Raw genomic sequence first — 19,635 nt, 5'->3', positions numbered from 1 at the left:
CGGGGTGAAATGTAGAAATGGTCCAGACGCTGTCTTAAATTGTTAGTGTTATGGCGCCCGAATGTCGCAGAAAAACTCGGACGAGTTCCGTCGCTTCGGGCTCAAAAACCTTCTTACTCTTAGGTAGACTAATTTATTGCTTCTAGTCGAGTGGTCGGAACTTGGTGTCAAATTCTAGAGAGACTTTCGTGTGTCTCGCATTACGTTGCGTCTCAACAGTAACGAAAGGGTTAATGTCGATTCTCCGATCCATTCGCCGTTCAGTTCGCCGAAATTAATGACGATTTTGCGTTCCGTTCGGTGTTCGGCGTAATGTTCGTCGAAATGTTCAGGTCTGTACGAAGCTTGAGTCAGTCACCAGAACGGCGCAACTGACTCGTCAACGACAATTCACTGTATACGCAATTTTACTCATACCAACGTGCTGAATACGTATAATGACTTTCGTTCTTCGTGGAAATTACAAGTTATCGAGATATTTGCAGAAAACTTTCTTACTCGCACGTTTCAGATAATTGTGATACTGTTTTTCAAAATTATATCAGGTTCGAGTCTCGTTTATACTAACACCCTTTGTTGCATATTACTTTGAGGATTATTTCTTTAGACAAACTTGAAATAAAGAAATATCGAAATAATATACCTACTTGAAATTGTTATAATTTCGAATAAATTAATTTTATTTTTATTTTCAAATAACAGTATCGAAAATAACGGTGCTAGATAAGTTGTTTCTTATTTTCGTTTCAAATAAAATTTGCCCAGTTACTCGGCACATCAGAACGAGTAGAATGACCTATGACAGGTGCGAACAGCTTAAGGGAGGCAATGGGTTTCATTACTCTTTAGACAAAGGACTTCACTTGAAATGGCAGCTACAGTCTTTACTCGATATGTGTCCCAAATATCTAGCCAATAAAAGTCCCAGAACTATCCCCACTGCCGCGGGGTATACCCCGTGAGAGGCCATGAAGCTTCGCTGTCCTTTTCTACATGCGGCAGTGTATCAAAGAATAGTATCTTCTAGCCGATATACACTACCGCTCAAAAGTATCCGGAAAAGTTATTTCAGTGCCTAAAATAGTGACTAAAATCGATTTTTATTAGTTTCTTATGAAATATTTAACATTTTAAATTAAAAATTTGCCTATGTGGAACTTACCAATACTACACTAAAGTTAAATAGGAAATTCATCGACTTATCCATCGCGGAGTGTCTGGATACTTTTAAGCGGTAGTGTATATCCCTAGGTAGATCCGTGCTGTTGACATACAGTGACTCACGAAAGTATTTGAACACTTACCATGAAATACTTTATTTATCATAATAAGTATATTATACAATACTTACAGAAATATTATTAACACTGTAAATAGGTATGACTCGCTAGATTATACAGGTCAAGTTTCAAGTGAATCGAAATATGTATACAATAGTTATGAATTATTTCTCACAAACATAAACTTTTCTGATGCCACAAAAGTATTTGAACACACAGAAATGAGCTCTAAGAATGAATGAGAACAAAGTTTTTCAGACACTGAATGTAAACATTCACTGTTGGTAGTTGTTCTACGTGCGTCAGTCATAGTCTAGCATTCATGGTGAAATATTATGAAATATAAAACGAGAAATAAATACTGAAAAATACAATGAATACATACTTGAAGAAAAATCGTAAAGATAAATAGCGATGTGATCATGTTGTATGTACGAAATTGCAGAAGCTTGAAAAGGTCAATTTGACCGGCCGTAGTAGGTTTAGTGTTAAACGATCGAAATCTGAAGGAATTGTAAAAAACTTAGCGGAAAGAGAAGAAAGAGCTTTGATCGGTGAAATAAAAAAAATCCAAAGATTTCTGCTACACAATTTGCAACGATAGTTAGAGATTACTTCAAGGAAGATGTAAATCCAGAATTATGTAGAAGAGTGCTACGTCAAAATGATTATCATGCCAGGGTTCCTAGAAAGAAACCGTACATTAGTGATATTAATAAGAAAAAGAGATTAAAATTCGCCAAAGAATTTATTAGTAAAAATAATGCATTCTGGAATAAAGTAATCTTTTCAGATGAATCGAAATTTAACGTTTTTGGATCGGATGGACGCAGATTTGTTTAAAGACAAGCAAATACTGAAATGGAAGTGACAAACTCGCGTGCTACGGTAAAACATGGGGGTGGTTCAATTATGATCTGGGGGTGCAAGTCAGCAGGCGGTACCGGAAATTTGGTCTTCATAGAAGGAATAATGGATAAATACAAATATCTGAACGTTTTACAAGAAAATTTAAAAGAAAGTGCAAGAAAATTGGATATGTACGAACACTTTCACTTTCAGCAGGATAATGATCCTAAACACACCACAGGAATAGTTAAGGAATGGATCATATACAATACCCCCCACATGTTGATCACACCACCACAAAGCCCCGATATTAACCCGATTGAACATCTATGGGCAATAATAGGAAAAGGATTAAAAAAATGTAATATATCATCCACAGCAAGTTTAAAAGAAAAAATACTCGAAGTGTTGAATTCTATATCTCCGAATGTTACAGAAATGTTAGTAAACAGTATGCATACTCGCTTACGACATGTTATTCGTGCCAAAGGTGGACCTACTAAATATTAAAGCTTTAAAAGTTACCTGTTCAAATACTTTTGTGGCATCAGCAAAGTTTATGTTTGTAAGAAATAATTCATAACTATTGTATACATATTTCGATTCACTTGAAACTTGACCTGTATAATCTAGAGAGTCATACCTATTTACAATGTTAATAATATTGTATAATATAATATAATGTAAGTATTGTATAATATAATTATTATAATAAATAAAGCATTTCATGGTAAGTGTTCGAATACTTTCGTGAGTCACTGTATGTCGTGTAAACACTGTATTTGATCTTAATCCATTACTCCCTGCGTTTTCGTGCCAGGCCAGCGACTCGGACCAGAGCTTGAACCTCTCGGATGTGAGCGGATCCCTACCTCGTGAAAAGATTGACACGAGAAGGTCCGATTCTTGGACGTTTTACGACACCGCGTCAGCGACCAAATCGGATGGTATCGACGAGTTGGACCGAATATCCAGTGCAGAGGAAGACACGTTGGACAAGGACGTGCCCCTGTTGGATAGGACATCCTCGGCATCCAACGAGAGCCAGGCGTCCATTCAGAACTCTTTGTACGAGAATTTAGCCACGCACAGGACAGCCTTGGAGGAGAAACAGGAAGCGTCCAGTACCGAGAACAGACAACAGAATAGTCGATCGTTGTTGTTCGAATTTGATCCATTCGCGAAATCATCCGACACCGAAAACATTTACAGCAACTTCGAGAACAATGATATGATGCTACTGGAAACTCTGCTGGCCACCAGCGACTCGCCTAGCAGTTCCGGAAGCATCCTTGATTTCCAAGAGGCCGTCGATAACGAAGAGGACCAGAATGATATGGACGACGAGGATGTACTGCATCCGCAGATCTCGGCAGTGCCGCCGGTGCCGCCGAAAAGGTTCGACTCTCTGCCGAAGAACGAGTACGACGAAGTCATTGACGCTATCTCGGTGCCTGATAAGGGTGCTATCGGCAAAAATCCAGCGCTGTTGCCGAAACTGGCGCACTTAGTCACCAAGAAACAACCCGCCGTTCCTCCGAGGAAACCACCGAGAGATCGGTCCACCGATTCCCCGGCGGCTGCTGCTGACACTGTGGCAGCTACCGATGATAACGTAACAGGTAAATCTGCTATGAGACTTGAACTCAATCTTATTTCGTTTTACTTTTCTAACATACGGCAGGCATCGAGTTCGTCATTTGGGGTTCATTTTATGTTCACGAAAACGAAGCCATTCGCGATTACAATAATTTTTTAATCCTTAACCGCCCTACGGTGTTCATAAAAACTTACACAGATGGTGTTCGGGTCATATAGACCCGACTAAAAAAATACGTGCATGTCTTTGGAAACTCCACTAGGGAACTTGTCCCACTTACTGATCTATTAGCTAACTTGTAAATTAATGAAGTATTTGATTTTAATTTCATCTGTTCGAAATTAATATTGATTCTCAAACTCTTTCTTTTTATTGGAATATTTGTTTTCAAGTTGTAAATGTTAATATTTCACGATAATGTAATTAAAATGGAAAGAAAGATTTTTGTCCCAATTATTGTGCGTTCACAGACGTTTTTAACATGTTAGTGTGCCCCCAGTTAATGTACTTGTCCATATCGGCGTGTCTCCAATTACTGTGCCAGTCTAAACACTGTTCATTTAAACATTGTTGTTCTCTTTAAAGTAAGTGTTTTTACAAATTTTTTTGTTGTAAAAGTAGAAGTATGCAAGTGTGAAATATACTGCTTGGTATGAACTGCTTGAAAATGAAAATGGGATTAGGTTTGACAGAAACAGGCGAATAATAGTAGGGCACACTAAAACGGACAAGCCTTAAAATCTCACGGTATTACAGGACTTACTTTAAAAAATGCAAAACACGCTAAAAAACCGCTTATTTCACTGTTTCTTAAAAAAATTGAACAATTTTATGACATAACGTATAACTTACATAGTGTTAATTTTGTCAATTCTCCATTCATTTAGTTCTGTTAAATAGACGTTCCCTAACTTTCTTGACGGAGTATTTAGGGAAAATTATCAAAAGTGAAATGTGCATTTTTGAAAAAAATGTTTAATATACCTCAAGAGTTAATAAATGCAATATTTCCCATTGTAACATGTACATTAATCGTATAATTTAATTAAAAAAAAATACTTTCGGTATTTATTTTTTCAAGTTATATTTTACTGCTTATTTCAATATGAAAGTACATTAATAGGGACGGGCTCACTAAGAGGAAAAGGTGCCTTACAATACAATGTTTTTAAGCAAATATGAAAGGTATAATAATTAATATGGAAGTACACAAGGAAGTACAAATGGATTTGCAAAATTCCTAAAATTGTTAAGGAAGATAGAGAAAGTAAGTAGGAGGCAAAAATAGTAAATTTAAAACTTATAAAATATAAAATATTTAAATTTTCTTGATATATACCTGGTTTTCATGTGTAGGTTATCACTACATAGTTTTTTTTATGGTGTTCATATGAAATCTTTCTGGAACATATGAAATTGTTATTCTCTTTTGCGAAGAAAAACTCGATGATAGTACATTGTGTTTGTTGGTGAACGTTTCCTTAGGTAATTCCGGTTTACTTGTTCTTATAGTACCCATCATAGCGATATTCTATTTCGACAGACATTGCCTGAAATCATAAGATGTAAAGAAATTGACACACGTTTTATTATACATATGTATTCTCCGAGTTGCCTTATAAGATCGTGTACAACACGAAATCCTTAATTTTTCTAGTCGTTATCCCAATAATTTGCGAGTATGCAGGCTGTCTTAAAAATGTTGTATTCCATTGAAATGGGAGATTACTGGAGTCATTTGAAGTAACTTTTTCCTTTGCGAAAACGTTCTCCGCGGATTAGTTTAGGGGTTATTAAGGGGTTATTAAGGGGCCGGCAGGCATTTGGCCTTGACTGTCACGCTATGTTACGCTGTGCCTTTTTTCTAGACATTTTACGTCTTAAATAAGTAAGTAATCAATTAAAAATGCATACCACCGTGTTTGTACATGTCTTTGCTACGTCTGTCCAGAGCCTTTTTTTCGATACGAGCGCGATGTTGGTATTGGTCCAGCCGGAATCCGTCCGCTGTAACCGGCTTGTGATTGGTCCGTGGTTTTCTCGCTCCCCTTTCAAGGAGGCACAACATTTTTGGGACACCCTGTATATTTGCATATTGTATGCAAACGAATGTTCTAAATCGCACATAATCCTTTTCACACCATATTTTGCAGGTTTGCATGGAATACTATGTATATTGGCAAGTAGTGCAAGGCCGTCGCAAACAAAACAAATATGATCACTAAACACACTATAAATCGCGATAGACATTCAAACTTATAGAACTACTGCAGTTCATATCACAGTCCAATAATATTTATTACGTTATCAACTACCAGTGCTGAATACAGATCAAAGTCAATTGTTCTTGCTTCATGTACATACCAGTGTATGCGCGTGCATGTATTTGTATTAAGCACATACCAGTGCTGAATAAAGATCAAATCCAATTGTTCTTGGTATATGTATTAGTAATAACGAATTCCAAGCGCAGAACAATAGCAAATACATTAAAAACGTATGTTCCATGATAATCTATAATACCATTGTCAACTATTTAACCCCTTTTTCTCGCAAATGACGCCTAAACATTTTATTTCACTTAAGGGTTGATAGTTTAATATTGAGTCCTTAAAATGACAAATACACCGTCACAATTTCTTCCCAAAATGATGATCTATTTACGATTGACCTGATATACAAGATGACCCAGTATTGATGGTACCTCGTGGAGGGAGTGACTCTACATTAGAAAAAAAAAATAAAATATACAAATAAATGTTTTTCATTTGAGGCTTCGTTTACGAGAAAATCGAGTTTCAACGGACGCGACAGACAATTCCTATTGAATAGCAAGTGTGTTCGACGAATTTTCAAGCTCGATTTTCTCGAAAACATAGCCTCGTATAAAAAAATTGTATTCTTCATTTTCGACTTACTTTTTTTTTTATGTAGAATCGCCCTTTCCACGAATGTATCATCAATACTGGGACACCCTTTATGTAATATTATCTTCCATTTTCAATAAAGGCCTAAACAATTCCTTCATCTATCATATTCATGATTTCGATCAACTATTGTCCGCAGTCTATTTGTAATATAACGTTTTGTAAAATATCTCCAGATGGAAAGGTCAACACGAATATTTACTTTGCTGCGACAAAAACGAAAAAGATTGAATAACAACTATTCACGTGTCCATATACAAGCGTAACTAAAACAGTTAACTAACGAATCTCAATTGTCTAGCCGAAATTGTGTTGTGTACATATACACAGTGGCCAAATAATTACATTGTATCAACCTTTTTTTTTTAACGTGGTGGTAATCGTTAATTACGTGAGGCGGGGGTGTGTGGGGCTCGCCCGAAGGTATACCCACTAACTCCACCATGGTAACCTCCCTGAGCTAGCATGAGGGGGGCGGCGAAGAACTCGAGGTCGAAAACAACTCGCCACACCGAAAGAAAGTAGCATTGTATCAACTTGCCTCTGTGTAAACTTTCTCCCGTCTCTCTTACTTGACAAAGGATTCCGAATTATCCATGATTGATCACCGAGACACTTTCGCAAATTCCAGCCACGAAGATGGCGGTCAGCCCGAAAAGTCCCGAGGAAGGTTCAACGAGTCCTGCGAGCGGTAAAAACACGGAGGAGCATCGTCGCGTCGGTATGATACAGAAGCTGAAGAAACTGAGGCACGACTCGTCGTCCCATGGTATCGGACCGAACATGATGAACTTCGTTAAGAGCAGCAGCAAATTGCTGTCGAGGAACCGAGACCAAGCTAGGGAGTCCAGCACGAAATCGATGAAACTTGAGAGGCCGAAGTTGAACGCTCCGCAGAATCCTGCAACGCATAGAGGAATTGTTTACAGGACTGGTATAGGGATCGAGAGAGCGAAGGACCTCGTGCAGAGGGTGGCGGTGCTGTCTGAACAGAAACTCTCCTTTTACGCGGACAAAGCCATGTCCACTTTGAAGGAGGTTATTCACCTCGACACAGTGTACAGCATTCATCTTCTGCAGGATGTAAAGTGAGTACGCTTTTTCCCGCCGTAGAAGAACACGCCCTGAGACACCGTAGATACAGTTAGCTCCGCAATGTTGAGGAATCTAGAGACATACAGGGTGTGACGTTCGAAATAGAGCACAGCAATGTCTCGGGTGAAACTGTATAACGACTATCTGACGTCTGATTTCGATGATTTTTCGATATGTTGTAGAAATCGATATTTTGAACAGCTTTTTCCTTTGCATATTAGTTCAGAAAGATGAAAGACTGGCATGAGCTAAGGCCTTTAACAAAATTTAAACTTTTTCATTATTAATTATTTTTTTATGAGATTCTCATCGATATATTTGTAGCACAGATTAAAATGATACCAAATAGGATATCGTTCGGATCACATTTACACTAATTTTCCGTTAATATAATTGTAATGGGACGTAGCTTTCATCGTTCCTTACACAAGTAGATGTCATCGGAATTATATCATATTTGGTATCATTTTCATTAGAATAATACAACGAATATGTTGGTGAACGTCCCATAAAGAAATAATGAAAAATAACGAAGCCTTGTTATTGGATTAGTAGTGGTCTCCTAGTCTCACACCACTATAACCCACCGCGTTTTCTTCATTCGGCAGTGTATCAAAGAATAGTACAATCTGCCAGACTACTTGTCCCGGGCAGACCCGTGTAGACCAATGTTTTGGACATGCATCGTGTAGACATGTTTCTTTACACTCATGGACACCGCGGCCTCTAGAGCTGGCTGTCCTTTTCTGTGTCCAGCGTGGGTCAAAGAATAGTATCTCCTGGACGATATATGACTCTAGATAGACCCGTATTGTGGACATATATCGAGAAAAGACTATACAGGGTGAGTCCAAAGAAACAGAACACCTAAATATCTCCGTTACTCTTCATTGTACAAAAAAACATCTTAGGACAAAGTTACACTGTTTGAAGGGCCATATGTAACGGTGTAAGGGAAAAAATGTTCAAGGTCATTTTTTAATGAGATTTCAAGGTTATCGATGTTTTTTTAAATGGAATGATATATCTTCGTTAACGTAATGTTGTAGCTGACAAAATAACGAATTCATCCATGTAACACAATATGACCTACAAATGACCTTCAACCCAGAAAAATGGAACAAATAAAATTCAACGTGTAAGATTCATTTACTCTATTCCTGTTACGCAAAATGTTCTAAAATATTCCCTTGAGCTGCTATACATTCATTTAGCCGTGAAGTCCTCACCTTCGTACATATTTTATTTTCAACACTACCAGTTTCACGGAATTTATTTATCAAATTGGAGTAAACGGAAACTGATGGACAATTACGATTAGGAAATCGGTCCTTGTACAACCGCACTGCTTCTCTCAATCTCTTAAACACTGTCGACTTTCTCCATAAATGAAAATCATATCAATCTTATCTTCCTTCGAGTAACGCATTGTGAGCGTTCGTCGATAAACTGATAGACTAGAAATCTTAGAAACAGTGGAAATCTGATAGCAAGAAGGTCTTCAAAGTAATTAGTAGTTCATAAACACGATTCTGTACGAACGTATAGGTGAAGGTATATCGTAAATGTCTTCCTGTCAACACCGAATCTGTTATTATGTTGTGTATTGCAATACATTTGAATGTATAGCAGCTCAAGGGAATATTTTTTAACATTTTGCGTAACAGAAATAAAGCAAATGAATCTTGCACGTTCAATTTTATTTATTCCATATTTCTGGGTTGAAGGTCATTTGTAGGTCATATTGTGTTACATGAATGAATTCGTTATTTTGTCAGCTACAACATTACGTTAACGAAGATATATCATTCCATTTAAAAAAACATCGATAACCTTGAAATCTGATTAAAAAATGACCTTGAACATTTTTTCCCTTAGACAAAATGTCTTCCTGTCAACACCGAATCTGTTATTATGTTGTGTATTGCAATACATTTGAATGTATAGCAGCTCAAGGGAATATTTTTTAACATTTTGCGTAACAGAAATAAAGCAAATGAATTTTGCACGTTCAATTTTATTTATTCCATATTTCTGGGTTGAAGGTCATTTGTAGGTCATATTGTGTTACATGGATGAATTCGTTATTTTGTCAGCTACAAAATTACGTTAGCGAAGATGTATCATTCCATTTAAAAAAACATACATGACTTTGAAATCTCATTAAAAAATGACCTTGAAATTTTTTCCCTCACACCGTTACATGTGGCCCTTCAAACAGTGTAACTTTGTCCTAAGGTGTTTTTTTGTACAACGAAGAGTAACGGAGATATTTAGGTGTTCTGTTTCTTCGGACTCACCCTGTATATATATATTATGTCTCTTTTTAATATTCATTATGCTTTAAAAATAAGTATAATTAATATAGACATAGTAATTGGCGCCCCGACAGTAATTGGGTCCGTTACGCTAACTGTTCAGCAGTTTCACCGAATATGGAAAAGGATAAAGGAAAATGACTTGAAATGTTTAGAGAAATCGATGGCGAGACTGTACACTGCATAGCGATTAGCGTGGAAGGAAGGCCGAGCGTCCACGTGTTTTACGCAAAAGGTATCGCCGCGAGAAGAATTTGGGCTCAGCGAATTTTGGAGGCGTTCACTCTAGTCTTTCCCACAAAATACACGTCCGATCTGACGAGGGTAGGATGGGTTTACTTAAAGGTAAAAACGAGACACTACCGGTAATAACTGTTGGTCAGTCGGAAAAAATTCATTTCCTCACTTATTTGAAAGTCGAAGTTCAAGTTATTGAACCTTGCTCATGTTCCTTACCGACTATGAGTCATCGCTAGAGCGTGGATTTTATGCATTTGTAATAAAAACGAGTAGGTCTAATGCAAAAGAGTGTTTATTCTTGTAACATGTTTCTACATGAGAAAAATTAAACATTATCTTTACGTTCAAAATAGTATTGTTTATAACATTCTTAAGAGGAAAAAAATCAATTTTTATGTTACTTCTGTTTCTTCTAAATGATACAGAAAATTTTTATATTGCATAAGGATGAGCAGTTTAATAAGTAAACTGTGTATTTTTATGGAAAATAAAAGCTGTTTGCATTGATTGCCAGATGTGGGAGTTACACAAAAACTTATTTATTTTCTTAATGTTTGTATGAAATTGATATTAATATTATAATGAATTTTTCTGACGTTTTTACTATTTCGTGTTTGGTCTACTCATTTTTGTCATAAATGCATAAAATCTGCAGTCTAGTAATCAGTAGATAGTGGGTGTTTATACTCTTTATGCGAATTCTCATTTTTATATGATATAATAATGCGATACATATTCATATTTAATATGATATTTTACGAACGTCTAAGAACGTTCATAAGTCACCAACGTATAAAAATACATTATCTACTCATCACGTACTTGATTATGCGTATAATAATTGGAACATTAAAGAAATTATTTGCAATTAAACTAGATTATTTTGTTTTAAATCAAGCCATTCGGATTGTATCAACCCGCAGGTAACTTCTTTCATGTATTGTAGCGCAAACAGCAAAAAATTAAATATGGTAGAATATACAGTACACTGATACTGAAGAATGAAGTAGTTAGTTTATGTTATTAATAATCAATTTTAACTAATATGTTAGGTACAAAAACGGTTTTTTGATAAATGTTCTAGGAAGGCGTAACAGGTTTATGGTTTACGGCATGGGTTCTTTTGCATCAAAGAACTCTGATCTATACAAAATCTCTCGATCCTTTCATGGCTGTCACCTTCGGAACGCTCGATCTTCGAAAAGCGCGGTGCATTGGTGAGTTTCATAAATAAATACGTGTCTGTTTTATAAATAAACAACTGTTTCTAATTAGAGCAACTTGAATAATCATATAATTACACGATTTTTAGAAAATATCCACTTATTTTGCATTTCTTCACCTTCTACAGAACAAAAGCTATTCATAATTTAAATAATCGCTGCCACTTCAAACTATAAGTTAACAACTTATTCCAAATAAAATTATCAAACTGTAGATATTTGTGTATTTTTGGCATTTATAAAGTGAAATAGTGTACAAGGTAAAGTTTACCTTAACATACAACAATGACCTCTCTATTATATTGATAATTTAAACTATCTACCCTATATTCATTTTTCTATCACTTGATAAGCCATAAGATTAATTGGAAAAATGATTTGTAAAACACAAAACAATTCTTTCATTACTTTTGCACTATAATACAAAGAAGTTTTTTCCGGTGAAATAAATTTTTCCGTCGCCCTAATATTTCTAAAACATTCTATGACAATAGAAACTTGCATGAAGAGCTGCAATCCACTTGGGTACAATCAGCGAAATTTCCATAGTTTCGGTAGTTTTTATAGAGTTTTTTGTAAGCATCGTATAACGTGTAAATATTTTATCTTCAGTTATATAAAATAATATATACTTTTAAGCTATCTAAATTTTCTTCAAGATGCCCCAAGGTAAACTATTAAATAAGGAGGAGCAAATTAAGATAATGCCTTGTAAAGACGTAGGACGAAATTGCCTTAAAAATAAGGAGGTTCAATCTTGTAATCAATAATCAGGAGTCTAGATCAGGTGATTTATATGGCAAACGCCATCCGAAAGGCCGAAATAAGAAGCTGAATCAAAGGCAAACTGCGTTAATTTTACGCACTGCAGCACATTGAAACGTAACAGCAAGACAAATACGAAAAAGTATTTGTTTCTAAACCCTATAGAAAACCTTTGAGAAATAGCAATCCACAAGGTGTATGCAAATGGAAAACAATTTGCAAGAATAGCGAAACTTAAAAATAGCTAGATATATTAACTCTACAAATGCTAACTAAAAAAGTTTATAAATTAACATACTTTTTAAATTAATCACTTGAAAGACAAAATATTTTATTTCGAAACTATTCAGGTATACAGGGTGCCCCAAAAACGTTGTATTTCCTTGGAAGGGGTGATTCCTGACGCAATTTAAAGTAACTTTTTCCTTTGCGAAAATGTTCTCCGCGGCTTTGTTAAGGAGTTACTAGCGAAAAACACATATCGCCGAGTCGGAATCCGTCAACTGTAGACGCGCTCTGATTGGTCCGTGTTTTTCATTAATTACTCGTAAACAAAGTCATGTAAGAAATTTTCGCAAAGGAAAAAGTTATTTCAAATGATCTCAGGAATTATCCCTTTCAAGGAAGTACACCATTTTTGGGACACCCTGTATTCGTAGTCAACTTATAATATAACAGGAATAATTATATCGTATCTGTTTTTTTTTTAACTGAATTAACCCTCAGACTCCTGAGAGTGCTAGGCCTATGCCAGAGTCATTTTTGACCCACGCCGATATTTCACTAGCAGTTTTCTTTCGATATAAGGCGATGGCTTGGGACCGGCTTTCGTCGTATTTCGGATGAAGTAAAAAAGAGGGGATAGTGCTTGTCTTATTTCAAAATAAATAAAGCGTCATCTTATATCGGAATAAAATTGTACATATAGACGGTCGCTCGAGTTTATCTCCACCGCTAAGGGTCATGAATGACTCCGGCATAGCATACGGAGGGTTAAAATTACGAAGAAATTATAAACTTATATACATATATACAGGGTGGGGCAATAACTATGTCCAGTTCGAATATTGCCGTTATTTGTAATAATATGAAAAATGTTATATAGAAAACTAACACGGTATAGAGGGGGACATATTGTGACACAAACATTTTCTGCGTGGGTGGAGGCATAGTAGAGATTTCTATGCTATGTTTGTTGGAATGCTATATTTTTGTTATCACGATGTGATAGCCAGTGTTGAGACGAATTCAGCGAGTTATCATTGAAGGTCATGCAAGGTCAAATATGGTAGTAAAATAAACTTTATTACCTTACAGGAGATGCTCGAATTGGTGACCGTTTGCGTCAATGCAAAGTTGCAATCTTCGTATCCCTGCATCACGTGCATGTCTTATCGTTTCTGAACTTATTCTAGCACATGCTGCAATTATCCGTTGTTTCATATTTTCTGGTATCGTGGGTACTTCTTGATAAACAGCATTTTTCAATGCTCCCCAGAGAAAAAAATCTACTGGTTACGACAAGTTGAGCACCAACGACAATGGTCAATTAACGTATGGTGTGGAATCGTTGGTGATCAAATAATCGGACCGCATTTTATCGATGGAAATCTTACTGGCGAAAGATATGAACACTTTATACGAAGTAGATTGGGGACTTTATTAGAAAATGTACCACTAAACGTTCACCAAATGATGTGGTTACAGCACGACGGATGTCCAGCACATTATGCTCGGAGAGTAAGAGATGCACTGAACGAACTTTACCTAAATAAATGGATAGGACGTGGAGGATTAGTTTCTTGGCCAGCTCGCTCTCCGGATTTAACACCATTAGATTTTTTTCTCTGGGAAGCATTGAAAAATGTTGTTTATCAAGAAGTACCCGCTACACCAGAAAATATGAAACAACGGATAATTGCAGCATGTGCCAGAATAAGTTTAGAAACGATACGACATGCACGTGATGCAGGGATACGAAGATTGCAACTTTGCATTGACGCAAACGGTCACCAATTCGAGCATCTCCTGTAAGGTAATAAAGTTTATTTTACTACCATATTTGACCTTGCATGACCTTCAATGATAACTCGCTGAATTCGTCTCAACACTGGCTATCACATCGTGATAAAAAAAGAACATAACATTCCATTTAAAAAAATAGAGTTGACCTTGAAATCTCCTCTATGCCTCCACCCACGCAGAAAATGTTTGTGTCACAATATGTCCCCCTGTATACCGTGTAAGTTTTCTATATAACATTTTTTACAAATAACGACAATATTCAAACTGGACATAGTTATTGCCCCACCCTGTATACATGTATATATACATATACTTATATACATATAATCATAATTATAATCATACAATACTATGGCGGTTTTTTATTTTGATTGTAACAGTTATGAACCCTGGATATGTTCCAGTTTTACGGGAACAAGAAGGTCCGAATTCATCGGGGTCCGTTCCCGTGGTGGTCGTAGATGCAGGCGGCAGTGGTGCGTTGCACATGGCTGCACCAGGTACCCACGAAGGATCTGCATGGAGACATGCACTCTATCAAGCTGCTATCACGTGTGGTCCTAGCCTAGAACAACAACAACTGACGCAAGACGACGTCCCTGTGATACTTGACAAATGCATCAATTTCATATATGCCCATGGTAAATAAAACATGACGTCAGTCCCGTTAATTTATGGTTTCACTGCACAGAATGATACCATGTAACAGGTCGTTAAAGTCTCAATACTCACTACAATGTTATCAGTACAAAAACATGGGATGCCATTTGAGAAATTTAGTTTTGATAATGTGCTCTTTTATACTGCACATATTTTATAGTAACTATAAAAATTGTTTTTTGATATCTTTAATCTTTCTCAAGATTCGCGCTTAAATGTAACACAATTTAAATGTGACACAATTTTTGGCTAGATTTCTAGAGTAAACCAAAATGTTGTTTTTATGTATGAAGTACAAGGAAGTTAATTTAGCAATGAGTATATTAAATCTTGATTTTTTAGTTACGGGTTCAATCGAAAAATTTATTAGATTTCTTGGTGTTTAAAGTGAGCCATGTATTTTTGAACGTTAGAGCTGTGCGAGAACTCCGAAAATATCGGGTCGGGGCGGGTTCTCGAAAATTTCGGGATTCTCTGGAACCCGACTATACAATGGGTGACGAAATTATTGAAGTCAGAAGCCTTGTACTATTATTTATTTTGTAGTTATAGTGATTAGAAATTCTTCATCGTCCAGAATTTCATAGAAGAAGAAAGAAAGTTTATATTTATTGTATACCTATGTTTTTTGCGAAGGCTGAAAAATAGAATTCTATTTCTGTTTAAAGGAAATTGATAACTACTGTGGGGATACCAATTACTGTGCCTATATATCAAATATACTTATTTTTAAAACATAATGAACATTAAAAAAGAGATATATGACATAGTTTTTTCTCGATATATGTCCACAACACGGGTCTACCCAGAGACATATATCGTCCAGGAGATACTATTCTTAGATCCACGCTGAACGTAGGAAAGGAACGTAGGAAGTAGTGTAAACATATGTACATGTCTACACGATGCATGTCCAAAACGCTGGTCTACACGGGACTGCCCGGGACAAGTAGTGTGGCAGATTGTACTATTCTTTGATACAATGCCGAATGTAGGAAAGGACAGCAAAGCTCGAGTGGCCTCGATCGCCGAGGAGTGTAACATAAAAACACTACTGATCCAATAACAAGACTTCTTTATTATTAATTATTTTTTTATGAGGCTTACATCAATATATTTGTGGCATTTTTCGGATTAAAACGATAACAAACACGATATCATTCGGATCATATTTACACTAATTTTCCATTAATATAATTGTAATGGGAAGTAACTTTGATCGTTCATTACACAAGTAAATATTATCGGAATTATGTCATATTTGGTATTATTTTCATTAGAAAAATGCCACGAATATGTTAGTGAAAGTCCCATAGAAAAATATTGAAAAATAAATAAGTTTTGTTATTGGATTAGTCTCCTGGTCTCACATCGATATACCCGACCCGTATTATGTTACACTCCTCGGCAACCGAGGTCTCTCGAGCTTCTTAGCCCATCACGGGGTATACCCCGCGGTAGTAGGGATAGTTCTGTGACTTTTATCGGCCAGATATTTGGGACATATATCAAGAAAAGACTCTACCGATTTTAATGAAAAAATTTTAATCTCTTTTGTAATATTCGTTATACTTTCAAAATAAGTATAATTAATATAGCCACAGTAATTGGGTCACTTAAACTACATATTTATTGTATTCGATTCCGTTCAGAATCTTCTTCACGCGCCTGACCTGTCATTGTAAGGTAATGGGTTAGTCACACTGAATATATGTTACTTAATAATAAAGTACTGCAGTTCACAAATTACAAATGTATATTTAGCAACATTATCGACTACATGGAGAATAAGATAAACGAAAGATGTTTTTGATAATAAGATAGAAAGAACTGATTGTTTGTAAACCCGTCAATTTGTGCGAGTGGTTCTAATCATTTGATCGCTCACCGCTAAAAACGCTCTCGTTTTCGAGCAAAGAAATGCGAAAGAATTTCTCACGCTGTGTAATAGTTTGTTGCCATTTAATAATTAAACAACGTTGTCTATGATAATGTCAATGTTACTTTGAAGGTATCATGACTGAGGGAATTTATCGTCGTAGCGGCTCCACCAGCGCCGTTGTTCGGCTGTTGACGGCTTTCCGTCATGACGCATGGCAGACGCAAATCACAAGAGACTCGTATACGGAGCACGACGTAGCCACGGTTCTCAGAAGGTTTCTCCGTGATTTGCCAGATCCATTGTTTCCTACCATCATTCATGACAGACTTTGTCTCAATATAGGTAAGGAGGGCTTACTGTCATTGACTGTCCGCGGACGGGTTCAACGAACTCGATTATTTTGGGATGAATAAGTAGACGATGTATGTCTCCAGTACATTAGAACTCCGTATAAAGGGTGTCCCAAACACTTCCGTCCCCTAGTTCCTGAGGTTATTTGAAGTAACCTTTTCCTTTGCATAATTATTCTCTGCGGCTTCGTTAAAGAGTTATTAACGAAAAACGCGGACCAATCAGGGCGCGACAAAAATAGACGCACAGTGGTCCCAAAACCGGAAAACGTGGCCAAAACCTAAAATATGAACTTTCAGCTAGGTAAGTTTTAAGTATGGGATTGGTTACTCTAAGAGTGTTTCTAAGTGGGGGTAAACAGCAAAAAGGTCGTTTTTTTATACCTGACCAACAGTCACAGTCCGAACTTCGAGTTCATTAGACCATACCTTTTTAAGCTTGTGAAGCACATTGCGAATTTCAAGTGCACAGTATACAAATTGTGTTGCAACGTTTCGATTTTAATTGTACATTATGGATGCTGTTTGCGGAGGTAGGTAGTGCCAAATGTTTATTGTTAACTGATAACTGTGTATGCAAAGAAAGAGTAAAAGTGAAGGCATACATTTTTACAATTTAGAGTAAAAGTTGCAAGTCTCACCAGGTCTAGCTCTAAAACTTGTTGGAGCTTCTACTACATAGTATTATCTTGCAATTCTAAAAAAAATTAGCTGCCCCTAGGTGCCTCTGCGGTCGTAGCACTGTTTTTTGTAACGCAGAGTAGGTATTTTATGTGCTTTCCTTGCATTTCTTGTCAAACTGTGAGAGATATGCACTAAGTCTTTCTGTAAAATTTAAACAGATTTTGAATAGAATGTCAGTTTTTTATAAAGAATCATATATCCGAAATTTTTTTATATTTTTCAAACACGAACGCTGTTTTTATATCGGCTGTTCATTTGAAAACTTTCCAGCCGAATATCTCGAAAAGTATAAAAAATATTTAAAAAGTGTAAAACACGTGTCCAAGGCAGTATCGGTTTTTTATTTGGATGGCGTTTTCAAGGTCATTTGAAGGTCAACTTTGTTTTTTCAAATGGAAACCTATATTTTTTATTATGGAATCTTATTGTACGTAAAAAAGACCAGCAATACTTCAATTCCTTCAACTTTAGGAACTATGAAATGCGAATAGAATACCTACTTTATACAATACAAAGGGTAGAGTTTGCTATCCGGAGAATTAGTGTTTCCCCTCGTTTAGGTCAATACGAGACAGCGAATTTTCTAATTTCAAGTTCAGATTCGTGATCAGCGACCCCAAAAACGGCCTAATACCAATTTTCAAGCAGAACTAATAATTTTTTAATAAGCTGTGAGGTTTTGACCACGTTTTGGCGATTTGGGACCACTGTGCTGCGGTAGGTCCTGCTGAGCGTGGCGTTGGTATTGGCCGAGCCAGAATCCGACCGCTGAAGCCGCACCCTGATTGGTCCGTGTTTTCGTTAATAACTCCTTAACAAAGCCGCGGAGAACATTTTCGCAACGGAAAAAGTTACTGAAAATGACCCCGGGAATCACCACTTTCAAGAAAGTACAACACTTTTGGGACATCCTGTATTCGACAGATTGGAAGACATAATAGTTTATACAATTAAGTGGTTTATACAAATAGACTCTCACTAATTCTCCCCAGTGCCTATACTTGTTAGTAGATTACAGTTCTTTATGCAGAATAAAAATTGTAAAAATCAGTTGTAAGAAGCAGACATTAAATAAGAATGTATTTCTTCTGTTAATCGTTTTAATGAGTTGAAAAGAATAAAATCCGCAGTTGCTGATTAGTTTCGATAATAGGAGCTAAGGTTCAGAAAACTGGTCTCCCGTACGCATAATACAGCTTGTCCAAACTAAAATCTGTAAATTATAAGCGATGTAACGTACGCATAATTTATAAAAGAAATGATAACCCATTATTAACATAATATTACCAATCAAATATATCTTATTTCTATACCCGGATCCGCTGTTCGACAGTAGTTTATACAATAATAATAACTCAGCTCTGAGTTCGTGTATTTGGAACTCATTGAAAACTCGTTCATGTAAGTGGAGTACATAAATGGAGAACAACTGTAATCAAAGGCCCGTAATTAAAATTGCGAAGACGTATTTATTGAACGATGTTGCGTTCATTTATCAATTCTGTTGAAAGGAAAACGCGAATTGTGCTCTGCGATACGAAAACAAGTCATCAATTTTATAAAAAGCCGAACTTCTTACGTTGCAGAGACAAGAATGTGCTTCTACACGAAGTTTCACGTTCCAAGAACGTTGTTTTGTAACAGATCGGTAGAATGTGTCCGTTTATTTAGGAATGAAAAATGATTTTTATTTTAAATGCGATTCACTGTTGTTCCCTTTTTGGTGTCGAGATTATT

General features: G+C 36.3%; 1 protein-coding gene and 1 long non-coding RNA gene across 6 annotated transcripts in view; one reads left to right on the top strand and one right to left on the bottom strand.

Moving 5' to 3' along the window:
- Rhogap15b (RhoGAP_ARAP and RA_ARAPs domain-containing protein RhoGAP15B) overlaps nt 1-19,635 on the top strand; it is a 65,322-nt gene that overhangs the window by 34,257 nt on the left and 11,430 nt on the right. For 4 of the 5 annotated variants that reach the window (XM_076791127.1, XM_076791128.1, XM_076791126.1 and 1 more), the window contains exons 3-8: nt 2,950-3,751; nt 7,288-7,744; nt 10,225-10,414; nt 11,394-11,526; nt 14,727-14,963; nt 16,994-17,206. In XM_076791127.1, coding sequence (XP_076647242.1) covers nt 2,950-3,751; nt 7,288-7,744; nt 10,225-10,414; nt 11,394-11,526; nt 14,727-14,963; nt 16,994-17,206 — 2,032 coding nt within the window. The remainder of the gene's footprint in view (nt 1-2,949; nt 3,752-7,287; nt 7,745-10,224; nt 10,415-11,393; nt 11,527-14,726; nt 14,964-16,993; nt 17,207-19,635) is intronic. The other variant, XM_076791129.1, reaches the window with a different exon arrangement.
- Nucleotides 13,506-14,615, bottom strand: LOC143355945 (uncharacterized). The gene is made up of 2 exons (XR_013082584.1): nt 14,558-14,615; nt 13,506-13,660 (listed from the first exon to the last, which is right to left on the bottom strand). It is a non-coding gene; the product is annotated as an uncharacterized LOC143355945 (long non-coding RNA).

The sequence above is a fragment of the Halictus rubicundus genome, chromosome 7 (genome assembly GCF_050948215.1).
Source record: "Halictus rubicundus isolate RS-2024b chromosome 7, iyHalRubi1_principal, whole genome shotgun sequence".
In the NCBI taxonomy this organism is placed as follows: Eukaryota; Metazoa; Arthropoda; class Insecta; order Hymenoptera; family Halictidae; genus Halictus; species Halictus rubicundus.
The sequence above is the reverse complement of the archived record's forward strand: the minus strand, read 5'-3'. Positions and strand labels throughout refer to the sequence as shown.